The sequence below is a fragment of the Tamandua tetradactyla genome, chromosome 7, assembly GCF_023851605.1.
Source record: "Tamandua tetradactyla isolate mTamTet1 chromosome 7, mTamTet1.pri, whole genome shotgun sequence".
Taxonomy (NCBI): Eukaryota; Metazoa; Chordata; class Mammalia; order Pilosa; family Myrmecophagidae; genus Tamandua; species Tamandua tetradactyla.
In genome coordinates, this window is record NC_135333.1 from 149,781,393 (window position 1) to 149,795,109 (window position 13,717).

Here is a 13,717-nt window from a genome sequence, read left to right on the forward strand (position 1 = left end):
AAATCACACCCGGTCCCCCAGTATCTCAGGCAAGTCTCAAATAAGTCATCATGCCATTAGGAGATTAGTAAGTGCTAAATAAAAAGTCTGTGTTCAGGCTGTATCAAAACAAAACTCTATTTCACCTGTTATTTATGGTTTTCATTACTTTGTCTGCAAATTACATGTATAAAATGATATTCTAAAATTATTTTTATTATCTATAAAATCAAAAACAATTTTGCAATATTTCTTCTTTACTTATAGCCCCAGCACGACCAAAAACCAAACCAACCCCTATTTATGATGCCACTGGAAAACTGCTTGTTACTCCGACAACAATTACAATCAGAATGCCAATATGCTACTACAATGATGATCATGGGCCAATCAAAAATGTACAGGTGCTTGTGGCAGAAGCAGGAGGTATCCTCATATGTCGATTTACTAAATTTTGGAATGAGATTTGCTGAAGGCATAAGAAATTTCAGTTCGAAATTAGTGAATTAAGGTTAACTCCCAGTTGTTATATGACTCTTGGGCTTATCAGATTGTCAATATTATGGCTGACTATGCTAATCATTTATTTACCCTAAAATATTTTTTCCAAAATAAGAAAAGGTGTAGTTAAAATGTGATGCATTTAATCCATTTGCTTGTAAGATTTGTTTAAATTTTGGCAAGCTTCTTTGCAGATATTAACAAGACAGTTCCTCTTGATTGAGGAATATTCCTGCTCTACATGGGAAGTCATTTCCCGCAATATAGGTTCATGTGCAGTGGGAAAGGAGGGGGTTACCTGCCTATCCAGGTGGATCAGCTGAATCATCCCTGTGGTCCAAAAAGTGACAGATGTTGTATCCAGATTTCCTTCATGCAGTTATAGAAACACTCTTATAAATGTGAAAATGCATTCCTCTAAGACTCGTAATTATTTGTATCTTATTTTCTGAAAAATAGCTCAGCATGATGGGAATGTCACAAAATGGTATGATGCATATTTTAATAAACCAAGGCCATATTTTACAAACGAAGGCTTTCCTAATCCTCCATGTACTGAAGGAAAGACAAAGTTCAATGTGAATGAGGAAATCTATGTCATAGGTACTGATAATGCATGCATGATACCTGGCAATGAAGACAAAATTTGCAATGGCCCTCTGAAACCAAAAAAGCAATACTTGTAAGTATATATTATGTCGACCACGCTTTGTGTTAGCAAACTGTTGAACTTTTTTTTTCTATGCATCTATCCGCTCATCCCTCCAATAAGCTCTGGGTATCCACCGTATATCGTGACCTCTTTTGGACACTAGGAATGTAAAGATAAAAAGGCATTGTCCTTACATTCCATAAACACACTGTCCTTTGGGGGAAGCAGATCCAACTAAAAATAGCTTGGATTTGACTTGATAAGTGACATATGAAAAATATAGTCTTGGAGCAATAGACAGAATTTAATTCTTCCTGTTGAAGATTATGTGACCATAAAAATATTTGCAATATTTTGTGTGCTTTACTCATTATTTTGCCATGCATGCTGATATATAGGTTTTTAAAAACCCTACTCTACTTTTGTTGTTAATAATGGCTCCAGTTTATCTCAGAGCAGTATGATTGTTCTTTCTACCATCAAACATCTGAATAAGTGGTAGAAATATTTAGCTTTCCCTTTAATATTTGGTATTGTGTAGCCCTAATAACTTAATCTCATATTAAAAATCAATGCTGACATTTTAGTACCATTAGATTCTTTAGAAAATTGACAACTTTATTTCTCATTTAATTGACCATACTATTCTTATGCCGTGAGTATAGTTAAAAATAATCCTAACCTTACTTGATTTCCAAAATATAATTTTACTGTTAAATTTGAAAAATGCAGTGTCATTTTTGCTTGCTAGTAAAAGCATTAGTAAATCTTTATAAATTTCAAATGCCTAATTAACATTGGAAAAGTGAGATTAAAAAGTTAGACAATTAATAAAAAAAGCTCTTATCTATTATGACATGTAATTACTTTGGTTTAAATTCTAGGCTACTCTCTGCAGTTTAATCATCATAATATGATAATTATAAAATTATATACCACAAAGTTTAATATTTATTAAAATATTGTTTATTTTCCAAACTTGCTTTAATAACAGATTCATAATAAATCAATACAATCATAAGAAGTTAAGAACACTGGAGATTAAATTATGCCATGCAATTCATTAATTGTTTGTATATTAAAATACCTGTATATCTTAACTGTTTAAATGACATGAATTTCAATTGTCTCTGAGGATATTAGAATCACTTAGTGATTTTTAAGATTGATTCCTTTCTGTAGCTTTTTTCTATTGTAAATGTCAGAAAAGCATAGAGATGTTTAAAAGCATACAGCTTTGCATGCACAGAAATAAGAAAGATTATTCTCAATTTCCTTATATAGGAACAAGATAAATCCATCTTATCATCCTAAATCTGTTTCAATAGTATTTTCAAAGGTGCTCGAGGTACAGCAATTATTACGCATCATGTTTACAAAGTTTGTTAGTGCAACACACTCTCACACAGACTTTAAATCATTTCATGCATATCTACCAGGGAAGTGTTCAGTACTTTTCAATTGCTGACTGCCTATGTTGGCCCAAACTTTTAGTCACTTCCCCATCAAGGTCAAGATGTCCATGTGCAGGATAATTACTCATCTCATGCAGAGATCATATATATTTGCTCTGATGGTGATTGAATTCCAAGTTTCCATCTTCCATTTTCTCTTGAGTGAAATGTACAGTTTTTATAATTATTTGTAAAGTTATTCATAGAAAAGTGTTATTGTGTGCAAATTATTGCTTTTTAATTTTATTTATTTTACAGATTTAAATTTAGAGCCACAAATGTTATGGGACAATTTACTGACTCTGATTACTCTGACCCTGTTAAGACTTTAGGTAAGACATAGTTTGTTGTTCAATTTAATAAAATTTCAGCATGTTGATCAAGGTTTAGAACATTGATTAGTAAATATTCTATAACTGAATGTTCTCAAATATAAAAATCATTTCAAGTTTAATTAGTGGCTGACAAAAAATATTTTATAATATTCCTTTTAAAAAATGGAAGTTCAATCCATTCAAATTTGAACATAGATGTTACAGAATTGGTTCTGTGCTGAAATGTACTAATATTTTATCTGGCTCTTTTAATATATTATCTTAAATGTAAAGCATTTTTTATAATAAGAGAGAAAAAGGCTTGTGGAAATCTTCCTGAATAAATCCTGAAATTTATACGTAAACCAGTCCTCTTTATTTTCTTTCCAGTGAACTCGTAAGTTTCTTTCAATTTTTCCACCCAATCCCACCTGAATAGAATGCAAGTATAACTGATCCCATCCATGTATATCTCACTATGATTATCATCACCTGTTTTCACATTTAACATTAACTATTCTGTGCCAGATATGCTTCTAGTCCCTTTGCTTGTTTTACATGATGTACTCTTCAGAAGTCTACTTTGAGTTTGGTCAGTGGTTCTCAATCAGGGTGATTTTACTCCCCAGGGAACATTTGGAAATGTCTCATTTTTGATGGTCGCCACAGGCGGTAGAAGTGGGGATACTGCTGGAGTGTAGCTGACATAGGCCAGGAATCTTCTGGACATCCCACAATGCACCCAGCAGTTTCCACAACAAAGAACCAACTGCTCCAGCTGTCCACAGTGCTGAGGTTGAGGAACCCTTAGTTAGATGCCAATATTTCTTCCATTTATTGATGATGAAACCAAGGTTCAGCTTAAGTAATTAAGTGGCGGGACCAGCATTCCAGCACAGAATTCTAGAACTACCCTATAAATATAGGCTTTAAACCTGGATAAAAATTCTGGCTTTACAATTGAAAAAGTTAAAAAACAATTTTAAATTCTAATTTCTATAAACTTCAGTTTCCTTATTTGGAAAATGGTGATGATAATATCTACTTTGAATGGTTTTTGAAAGGGTTAAATGAAACAACATATGTAAATATATTAGTGATTTATAATTAGTAAAATCCTAAATGTTTAATATCTTCATGTTGGATAGGTTATAATCAAAGACTTTAGAAATACCCTTACTTGGAAAAAATTATTTCCCTAAGATTTTATTGAGTGTATCATCCATTTCTCCCATATCATGCCTTCCAAGCCTCCAGTTTATCCATAGTACCTTTCAAAAGAAGCTTCATGGATGATATATCTCTGGGAAACCAGTTGACATTTTGGAATTTTGTTTGTTGCATGGCATTTTGAGAAGGATAGATTGCTGTACCTTTTTCAATCAGAAGTTGTCATCAAGTTGTGGAAATATTAAATGTATAAAAGTAATTGCATTAGTCAGGGTTCTCTAGGGAAACAAAACTACCAGTATATGTGTGTGTCTGTGTGTGTGTGTGTGTATAATGTAAATTTATCAGATTTTTTCATAGTAATTAGCTCATGTGCTTGTGGGGATGGAGGAGTCCAAATTCCATATGGCAGGTCACAATCTGGGAACCCTGCTGAAGGATTTTGATAAATTCCCCAGGGGAAGCTGGCTGGCTGAAGTAGAGATGAAAATTGTCCCTTCTGGTTGCTAAATCATCACTTTTCCCTTTACAGTCTTCAACTGATTAGATGCGGCTTCTTTCATTGTTGAAGGCAATCTCCTCAGTTGATTGTAGATGCAATCAGCCATAGAGGCAATCAACCTACTGATTATTTAAATATGAAATATCTTCACAGTAGCAGTTATGTCAGTGCTTGATTCACTAGACAACTGGATACCATATTCTGGTCAATTTGACATATGAACTTAACCAGCCCACCCCTTGTCGACTTGGCACCCATACCCATCACCTTAAACCATACTTAATCTCTAAACAGAAAGTGTCATATTTTCACTTAACAATACTCAACTGTCCTGTGTAAAACTGGAAACAGTAAATTTCCCCCAGAATAGGGTGCAAGTCCTTGGGTAATATTGACTCTCAAACTTGATATCCTATAACTTAAATATTGTGGCATGATGTTAATACAACTTATGTCATATGATAAGGGGTAAGATAGGGAAGAAAGCAAAGTTATTTGCTTTATGTATATATGTAAACATACTCATAGCAAAACATTCATAACCATTGCAGTTCTCATTTCTGTAATTGGTTACATGGTCATAGCTTGTATTCATAAGTACCATCTTCCACTACCCATTCCATATTCCCTTAGAAACTCTGTGCAGTTTATTAACTCACCATTCCTTCCCCCACCCTGGCCCAAGGTAACCTGCATTCTAGTTTCTGACTCCATGAATTTGCTCTTCTAATTATTTCTTATCAGTGAACTCAAACTTGTACTTGTCCTTTTGTGTCAGCTTATTTCATTCAACATCATTTTTCTCTTTTTGAGGAAACACTTATTTCACTCATCATCATTTCCTCTTTTTGAGGGAACACCAAAGTTGTTTCCACAGTGGCTGCACCATTTTACATTCCCACCAATGAATAAGTTTTTCTATTTCTCCACATTCTCTCCAACACTTGTAATTCTCCACTTAAAAAAAATAATAGCCATTCTAGCACATGTGAAATGGTATCTCATTCTGTCTTTGTTTTGCATTACCCTAACAGATTTTGAGCATCGATTCAGGTGTTGTTTGGCCATTTGCATATCTTCTTTGGAGAAATGTCCATGCAAGTCTTTTGCCCATTTTAAAAAATTGTGTTGTCTTTTTGTTGATGAATAGCAGGCCCTTTAAAATATATTCTGAACATTAAACTTATGAGACATGTGGTTTCCAAATAGTTTCTCCCATTGTGTAGTTTCTTTTCAATTTCATGATAATGTCTTTTTATCCAATCCCATTTGATTTTGAATAAGTACAATTTATCCATTTTTTCATTGGTTACTTTTGCTCTGGATATAAAGTCTAGAAATTCACTGCCTAACATAAGTTCCTTAAAATGTTTCCCTATATTTTCTTCTAGGAGTTTTATAGTTCTGGTTCTTTTATCAGGTCTTTATTCAATTTTGAGTTGATGTTTTTGTATATGGTATGAAGTAGAGGCTCATCTTCATTCTTTTGCTTATGGACATCCAGTTTTCCCTGCACAGTTTGCTGAAGTTGTTCTTTCCTCACTGAGTACATTTGGCATCCTTGTCAAAAATCAGTTGGTCATAAACTTGATAATTAATTTATGAACTCTCACTTTAATTTGATTGGTCTTTATGTATTGCCTTGTACCAGAAACATACTGTTTTTTTTACTATGGTTTTGTAATAGGTTTTAAGATCAGGAAGTGAGAGTCCTCCAACTTTCTTCTTTTTCAAGATGATTTCAGCTATTTTGGGCCCCTTACCCACCCAGATAAATTTGTTGATTGGCTTTTCCATTACTGAGAGAAAACTGTTGGAAATTTTATTAAGATGAGAATGAATCTATAAATTGCTTTTGATAGAATTTGACATCTTAACAATATTTAGTCTTCCAATCCATGAACACTGAATGATCTTCCATTTATTTAGTTCTTCTCTAATTTCTTTTAACAATATCTTATAGTTTTCTATGTACAGCCCTTTATATCTTTGGTTAGTTATATTTCTAGATATTTCATTCCCTTAATTGCTCTTGTAAATGGTATTTTTCTTGATTTTTCCTATGAATTATTCATAACTAGTGTGTGGAAACACTACTGATTTTATGTTTTGATCTTGCACTTTCCCACCGTGCTAAATTTGCTTATTAGTTCCAGAACCTTGGTTGTGGATTTTCCTTCTGCAAATAAGGAGAGTTTTACTTCTCCCTATCCAATTTTGATGACTTCTATGTCTTTCTTTTTTCTAAATAGCCCTAGCAAGAATGTCCTGATCTTAAGCGGAAAGTTTTCAGTCTTCACCATTGGATCTGATGTTAGTTATGGGTTTTTCATGTATCCCTTTTATTAAGTTGAGGAAGTTTCCTTCTATTCCTATCCTTTGAGGTGTTTTCATAAAGATGGGGTGCTGGATTTTGTTACATGCCTTTTCTGCATCAATTGATCTTTTTATATATATATATTCTTTCATCCTGCTATTGTGGTATATTACAATAGTTGATTTTCTTATGATAAGCCACTCTTGTACACCTGCTTGACCATGGTATATAATTCTTTTAATGTGTTATTGGATTAAATTTGTTAGCATTTTGTTGAGGACTTTTGCTTCTATATACATGAGGCTTTATTCTCTAATTTCCTTTTCTAGTGCTATCTTTATCCAGCTTTGGTATGAGGGAGATGGCCTCATAGAATTAGTTTAGGAATGTTCCCACCTTCAATTTTTTGTAAGAGTTTGAGCAGAGCAGGCTTGAGTTTAATTCTTCTTGGAAGATTAGGTAGAATTCACCTGCCAAGGCATCTGGTCTTGAAATTTTCTTGCTTGGGAAGTTTTTGATTATTGATTCAATCTCTTTGCTAATGATCAGTTTGATGAAATATCCTATTTCTTCTTGAGTTAATGTAAGTATTTTGTGTGTTTCTAGAAATTCGTCCTTTTCATCTAGGTAATCTCATTTTGGGGAATACAGTTGTTCATAATATCCTCTTATAGTCCTTTCTACTTCTCTGTGTTCAGTAGTAATGCCCCCCTTTTCATTTATGATATTAGGGATTTTTTTTAAATCCTCTTTCTTTGTCAGTTAAGCTAAAGGTTTGTTGACTTTATTGATCTTTTCAAAGAACCAATTTTTGTTTTGTTTAATCTCTCTATTTTTTTATATTCTCGATTTCATTTTTCTTCACTCTAATCCTCTTATTTGCTTCCTTCTGCTTGCTTTGGGTTCAGTTTACTCTTCTTTCTTCTTCTTTGATGGAAGCATTTAGAATTATAAATTCCCTTTCTGTACTTCCTTTGCTGCATCCTATAAGTTTTATGTTGTGTTTTCGTTTTCTCACCTCAAAACATTTTCTAGTTTTCCTTGTGATTTATTCTTTGGTCTATTTGTTTTTTAAGAATGTTTTTCTTAATTTCCTCATATTTGTGAATTTTCCATTTCTCCCTGTTATTGATTTCTAGCTTCATTCCATTGTGGTCAGAGATGATACATTGAATGATTTCAACATTTTTTTAATTTATTGAGACTTATTTTGTGATCATATGGTTTTTCCTGGAGAATGATCCCTATATACTAGGAAAGAATGTGTTATGTGTGGCTTTTGGGGAAAATATTCTATATATTTCTAGCGAGTCTAGCTGTTTTAGAGTATTTTTCAGGTCTTCTATTTTGTTCTTGATTTTCTGTCTAGATGTTCTATCCATTTTTGAAAGTAGTGTATTGAAATCTTCTACTAATGATGTCTATTTCTCCCTTGAAATCTGTCAATATTTGATCCATATATTTTGGGACTCTGCTATTAGGTGCATATATATTTATAATTGTACGTCTTCTTGTTGAATTGACCCATTTATTGGTATATAATGACTTTCTTTGCCTCTTATTACATTTTTTTTGTACTTAAGTCTATTGTATCAAATATTAGTATAGCTACTCCAGCCCTGTTTTTGTTACTACTTGAATGGGTTAATATATATATTTCTGTTCTTTCAATTTCAACCTACTTGTGTCTTTGAATTGAAGGTGAGTCTCTTGTAAGAAGCATATGCTTGGGTCATGCTTTTTTATTCGTTCTGTCAATATTTGCCATTTGCCTGGAGAGTTTAACCAATTTTCATTTAAAATAAAACAATAATGCAGAACTTTCTTCTGCCATTTTGCTATTTTGTCTTTGTAAGTCATACCTTTTAGACTCATATTAATGCCTACTTCCATATTTACTTGATTTTTTGCATTATTTTGAGCCCCTTCACATTTCTTTCTGAATATATTTTTCATGTACTTTCTTTGAAGTGACTATGGGGTTAAAGTTTAATGTCATAAATCTATGATAATCATATTTGATTTGTTACCAACCTATCATCAGTAACATTCACATTTACTATTCCTTTGACCCTCTGTCTCTCCACTGTTTTTTGTACTTGTTACAATAATATCTTGGTACATTGTATGTCAAAAAACATAGATTTATCATTATTTTTATGCATTTGCATTTCCATTTTAGCACCTTTACAGGGGCACTTCATTTCTTTATGAAATTTTGATTCACTGTCTAGTGTCCTTTCCTTACAGTCTGAAGAAATCTCTTCAGTATTATTTATAGTGCAGTTCTAGTGGTAATGAACTTCCTCAGCTATTTTTTTCAAATCTGGGAATGTCTTAATCTCTCCCTCATTTTTAAAAGAAAGTCTCATCTCTCTAGAGTTCATCCTATACCACGCCATGTCGGAGCCTGCTTGATGAGCCTGAGGATCATACTTTGTCCTGTGTAGAAGGCAATGATGCATGGTCTCCTTCTGTTGACTAAATTTTCATTGAGTGTACATGTTCTAGTTCAAAGCTATTGGGTACCCCAGAGAAGCCATTTTCTTTCAATCCCGATCCAAACTTTTGTGCCAGACTATTAAAAATTTTTTTTAAATCCCATCATATAAAATTCTTGGTTAGGAATGATTTTTTTTTCAGCACTGTAAATATTTCATACCACTGCCTTCTTGCCTTCATGGTTTTTGATGCAAAATCAGCACTTAATGTTATTGGGGTTCCCTTGTACATAACTTGTTGTTTTTCTCTGTAGCTTTTAGAACTCTCTCCCTGTCCTTGGCATTGGGCAATTTGATTATTATGTGTCCAGGCAAGATTCTCTTTGATTTCGTCTTGTGTGGAGTTTGTTGGGCTTCTTGAATATGCATATTCTTGTCTTTTGTTAAATTTGAGATGTTTTCTACCATTGATTCTTTTAATTTTCCTTCTACTACTTTGCATCTTTATTCTCCTTCTTGGACTCTCATATGCATATTTTGGTAAACTTTATGTTATCCCACAGGTCTCAGGCTCTGTTTGTTCTTTTGCATTCTTTTGCTTTATTTTTTTATTCTAGAGTCTGGACAACTAGGTGCTTATTTCTCACTCTGTATCCAGCAAGCTGTGTCAGGAGCCTGAGCTCCAGTCCCCACTGCCACCTGCCAGGAGGCTGGGGGAAGAAGGGCAGTAGTCACTGCAGGGAGGGTAAAATTCGTGGGCATTTATCACAATTTACCATTCTCTCCCTCCTGCTCCTCCCCGGGTGCTGTGCAATGTTCCTCTAGATGCAAAGTTTCAAAATAGTTGATTCAGACAGTTCCTGTCAGTTCAATAGTTCAAGCTTCCTATTCTATCATCCTCCCATAATCTTCTCCGAAGCTGTCTACTAAGTTCCATAAACTCATTGGTGTGATTAATTTTAATCAATAATTTTTAATCATATTTAGTCTGGCTGATTACACTTGTGATTTTGAAGTGGTCTATTTTTTCAGCTGATAGGTGAGTCCATCATATCCTGTCACCTCCACAGTAAAGTAAATGTTGTATTGTCATCAACATAATTTCCTACAGGTTGCAGCATTTCAGAAGCCATTACCACAGCTGAATAGTGACCTTGATGTGCTCAGTGAGAGAAGACAAATTACAGAAAAGGGAGATGGCTCACTTTGGTGTCTTTGGGATGATGTCATGGAGGAGCAGTGCTGGGAAGCATAGACTTCTGTGTTCAGTGGACAACCTCAAAGAGATTTCTAAAAGCTCTTTCATCAGAGCATATGGGATAACATCTAAGTGAATATTTTCCAAATTAATTAAACTATGCCACTCTCTGCAGATTCATGATGCAGGCTTTCTGGATCACGTATTTTCTTTTTATAGCTCTGGGAAATAAAAACAATTCTGGAACACTTGATTAAGAAAATATCATTTTGCATTTAAGCATATCATAGTTTAAAAATTTTGATCCTTCCAGTCATTATCATTTCTGTATTAGTAGAAAAGAATTGGCAGCACAACAGGTGAAAGGGCTGTGCTCAGATTTATAAAACTGTTTTTGTTGTCTTTGCATCTTAAGGAAGCTGGGGCTTAAGGAGTTGTCATTTAGAAGGAACCTTGAGAGATCAGCATAAGGGGAGTACTTAGACCTTACAAGCCACTGAAGGGAAAAAAGCCTAAACAGAATGAATCTTGTTTCAAGGGCAGGAGAACTTTGTCTGGCGCTAACTGCAAGGACTGAAGAGGAAAGGTTAGGTGTCATCAACCCAGAAAAGGATGATGAGACCAGAAATTAAATATGGCATTATCTGAAGGCATGAAGTATGAAATAGCAGCAGGGAACAAGACAAGCTTGGTAACTAGCACTATGAGAATTCTGGGTGTTTAAAAATTGAATATGATTCTCTTAGTAGTGTATAAAATTTTGGAACAATCAGAAAATACAAAGTTTGAAGGATAATACCCGTTCAGGTGCATTAAATTCATTAAATTTCATGTGGTTTCTCTATGCTTATACTTTAGAAAGAAATGGAATTGATTGTTATTAGTGACTTTTTTTTATCGCTATGATAGTCCGTGGTTATTTTGCATTGTCACTTATTTAGAGAAGATTTACTGAGTTCTATTTACAAGTCTTCATGTTTGTACTGCTGTAAATAAAAATCCAGTAAAACGGGATCCCTTTCCTTAAGAGGTTCACCATCCAATAAGATGTAACAGAATAAGTAGAGACAAAAAAAAATCTTTCAGAATTTTGAAGAGATAGATCACTTCCATATTGGGAGTTGAGGGTAGGCAGAGTAACATGGAAAATTTTTTGGTAAAAGAAGCTTGAGTATGGTTTTGGGGAGCAATAAATTGGGTGAGGTTCTAAGTGTAGGTGCTGTTAATGCAGAGTTCAGCAAGAGCAACCAAAATTAATTGGCGTAATTCATCTGCTAGACACAATCCTAGACCTTTGGATACAGTAGTCAGCAGAAGAGGCGTGGTCTCTACTTTCATGGATTTTATATTGGGAGGAGTTCTTAGGATCTAGTTTGGCCAATGTATCGGTAAATGTAGGAAAGCATTGAAATTTGAGACAAGAAAATTAGCTTGAGCTGCATCTAAATTGAATACCAATTTTGAATTTGAAGTTTATTTGGTGAAAAGTGTGAGACACTGAAGGTTTTGAGCATGAGAGTTATATAGCCAAACTGCATTTACGAAGGGCATTCCTATTGTAAGAAAAAATTATAATGAACATATAACCTAGGACAACAAAAGTAAAAATGCAGAGTAGCTATCAGAAGCAAGAGAGCTTCAAGAGGACTTGACAAGTGATGAGATGAGCAGACAAGAGGATAAGGAAGGTGAAAACCATTTGAATCATTGAGATATTGACTCTGCTATTGTCTGAACACATTCCATGGCTGAATCATATGAGGTAGAAAGGCAAGAAGTTAAGGGAAATAACCTTGAGAAGCAGATCATGAGAAATAAGTCTTGGACATTTTAACAGGATACCCATATGCAGATTGCCTGAAGACCATGAGAAATATCTTTGAATTAAAGTGTTTAGAGAAAGCAAGCTTGAAATATATGTAAATTTGGGAATTATGCACATAAAGGTAATTGTTGACACCATAAGAACAAATGTGATCATCAAAGAGTAGAAAGAAAGAAGAGAACAGAAAAAGGGGGAATAAAGGGATAAACTTAAAGAAGGGGTGTTGATAGAGAGAACTTTGTGGGATGTTGTAGTGGTAAGAGGAAGAAAAGCAAGACGAAGGGAAAGAGAGTAGGAACAATCAGAGAGGCTGGAAGAGCACGTAGAGGAAGTATTATACAAGTCCAAAAGAAGACACTTTCAAAAGAGTGGTGCACAAAAACTTAGTGACAAAAAACAACCTTTTATTTGAGTCACACATCTGTGAGTCATCTGGGAGAGTCCTTTGGTCTGGACTGGTTTGGTTGAATACTGCTCTGCTTTTGGACTTTCTCAGGTGTCTTTGGTCAGCTGGCAGGTCAGCTGCTGGCTACATGATAACTTTTTTCCCATGTCTGGCAGTTGGCAGGTTGTTGGCTCAAAGGACTTCCATTTTCTTCCACGTGCCTCTAATCATCTAGCAGTCTAGATCAGGCTCATTCAGATGGTGATCTCAGAGCACAGCAAGACCTAGATCCAATGGGCAATGGCTATACATGCCTCTCCTTGTATCACTTTTGAAAAGTAAATCCAGAGCCTGTGTGAGGAAGGTCTTTACAAAGACCTTTGTAAAAAAGCATGGCGAGAAAGAAGTGGAATAATTTGTGGCCAATTTCACAATACCATAGGTGGTCAATAATATAAAGAATGCAAAGAGATAAAGTAGGGAAAATATGGAAAATGGTTGAATTTATTGACAATAAATAAGTTGCTATTACTATAATAGCAGATACCAGTAGACCTGTGGAAAAAGAACACCATTGGAAAGTTTTTAGAATAAATAATGACAGAGTAGACAATGAGTTTTGACAACTCAAATTTTCAAGAATTTGGTACTGAGGTAGAGAAGAAAAATTATGGATTGTAGGGATAATGGGGAAAAACTCCAAATTTTATTGAACTCAGTAATTTTATTGAACTAGTTAATGAATACATTACAGAAGAGGAAGCTGATGCCACAGAAGAAAAAGAGAGTACTTGTTGGATCAAGGAGCTAGTGGCTAGTGGAAGAACATAAAATTGAATGTAAATGGAGAGGAATTATCCTTAGAAACTTGAAAAGCTTTTTCTTCTGAGATAGTATGAAAGAAAAGATAAAATAGGGATTTTTTTTGATAAAAGAAAGAAAAATAGAGGGTACCATTATCAAGACACCTTAGTCTTTG

At 34.2% G+C, this 13,717-nt stretch overlaps 1 protein-coding gene across 1 annotated transcript in view; it reads left to right on the plus strand.

Moving 5' to 3' along the window:
- The window catches only part of PTPRQ (protein tyrosine phosphatase receptor type Q), a 242,561-nt gene that overhangs the window by 175,452 nt on the left and 53,392 nt on the right, over window positions 1–13,717 (plus strand). The window contains 3 exon segments of the mRNA XM_077168288.1: window positions 247–405; window positions 940–1,162; window positions 2,845–2,918. Coding sequence (XP_077024403.1) covers window positions 247–405; window positions 940–1,162; window positions 2,845–2,918 — 456 coding nt within the window.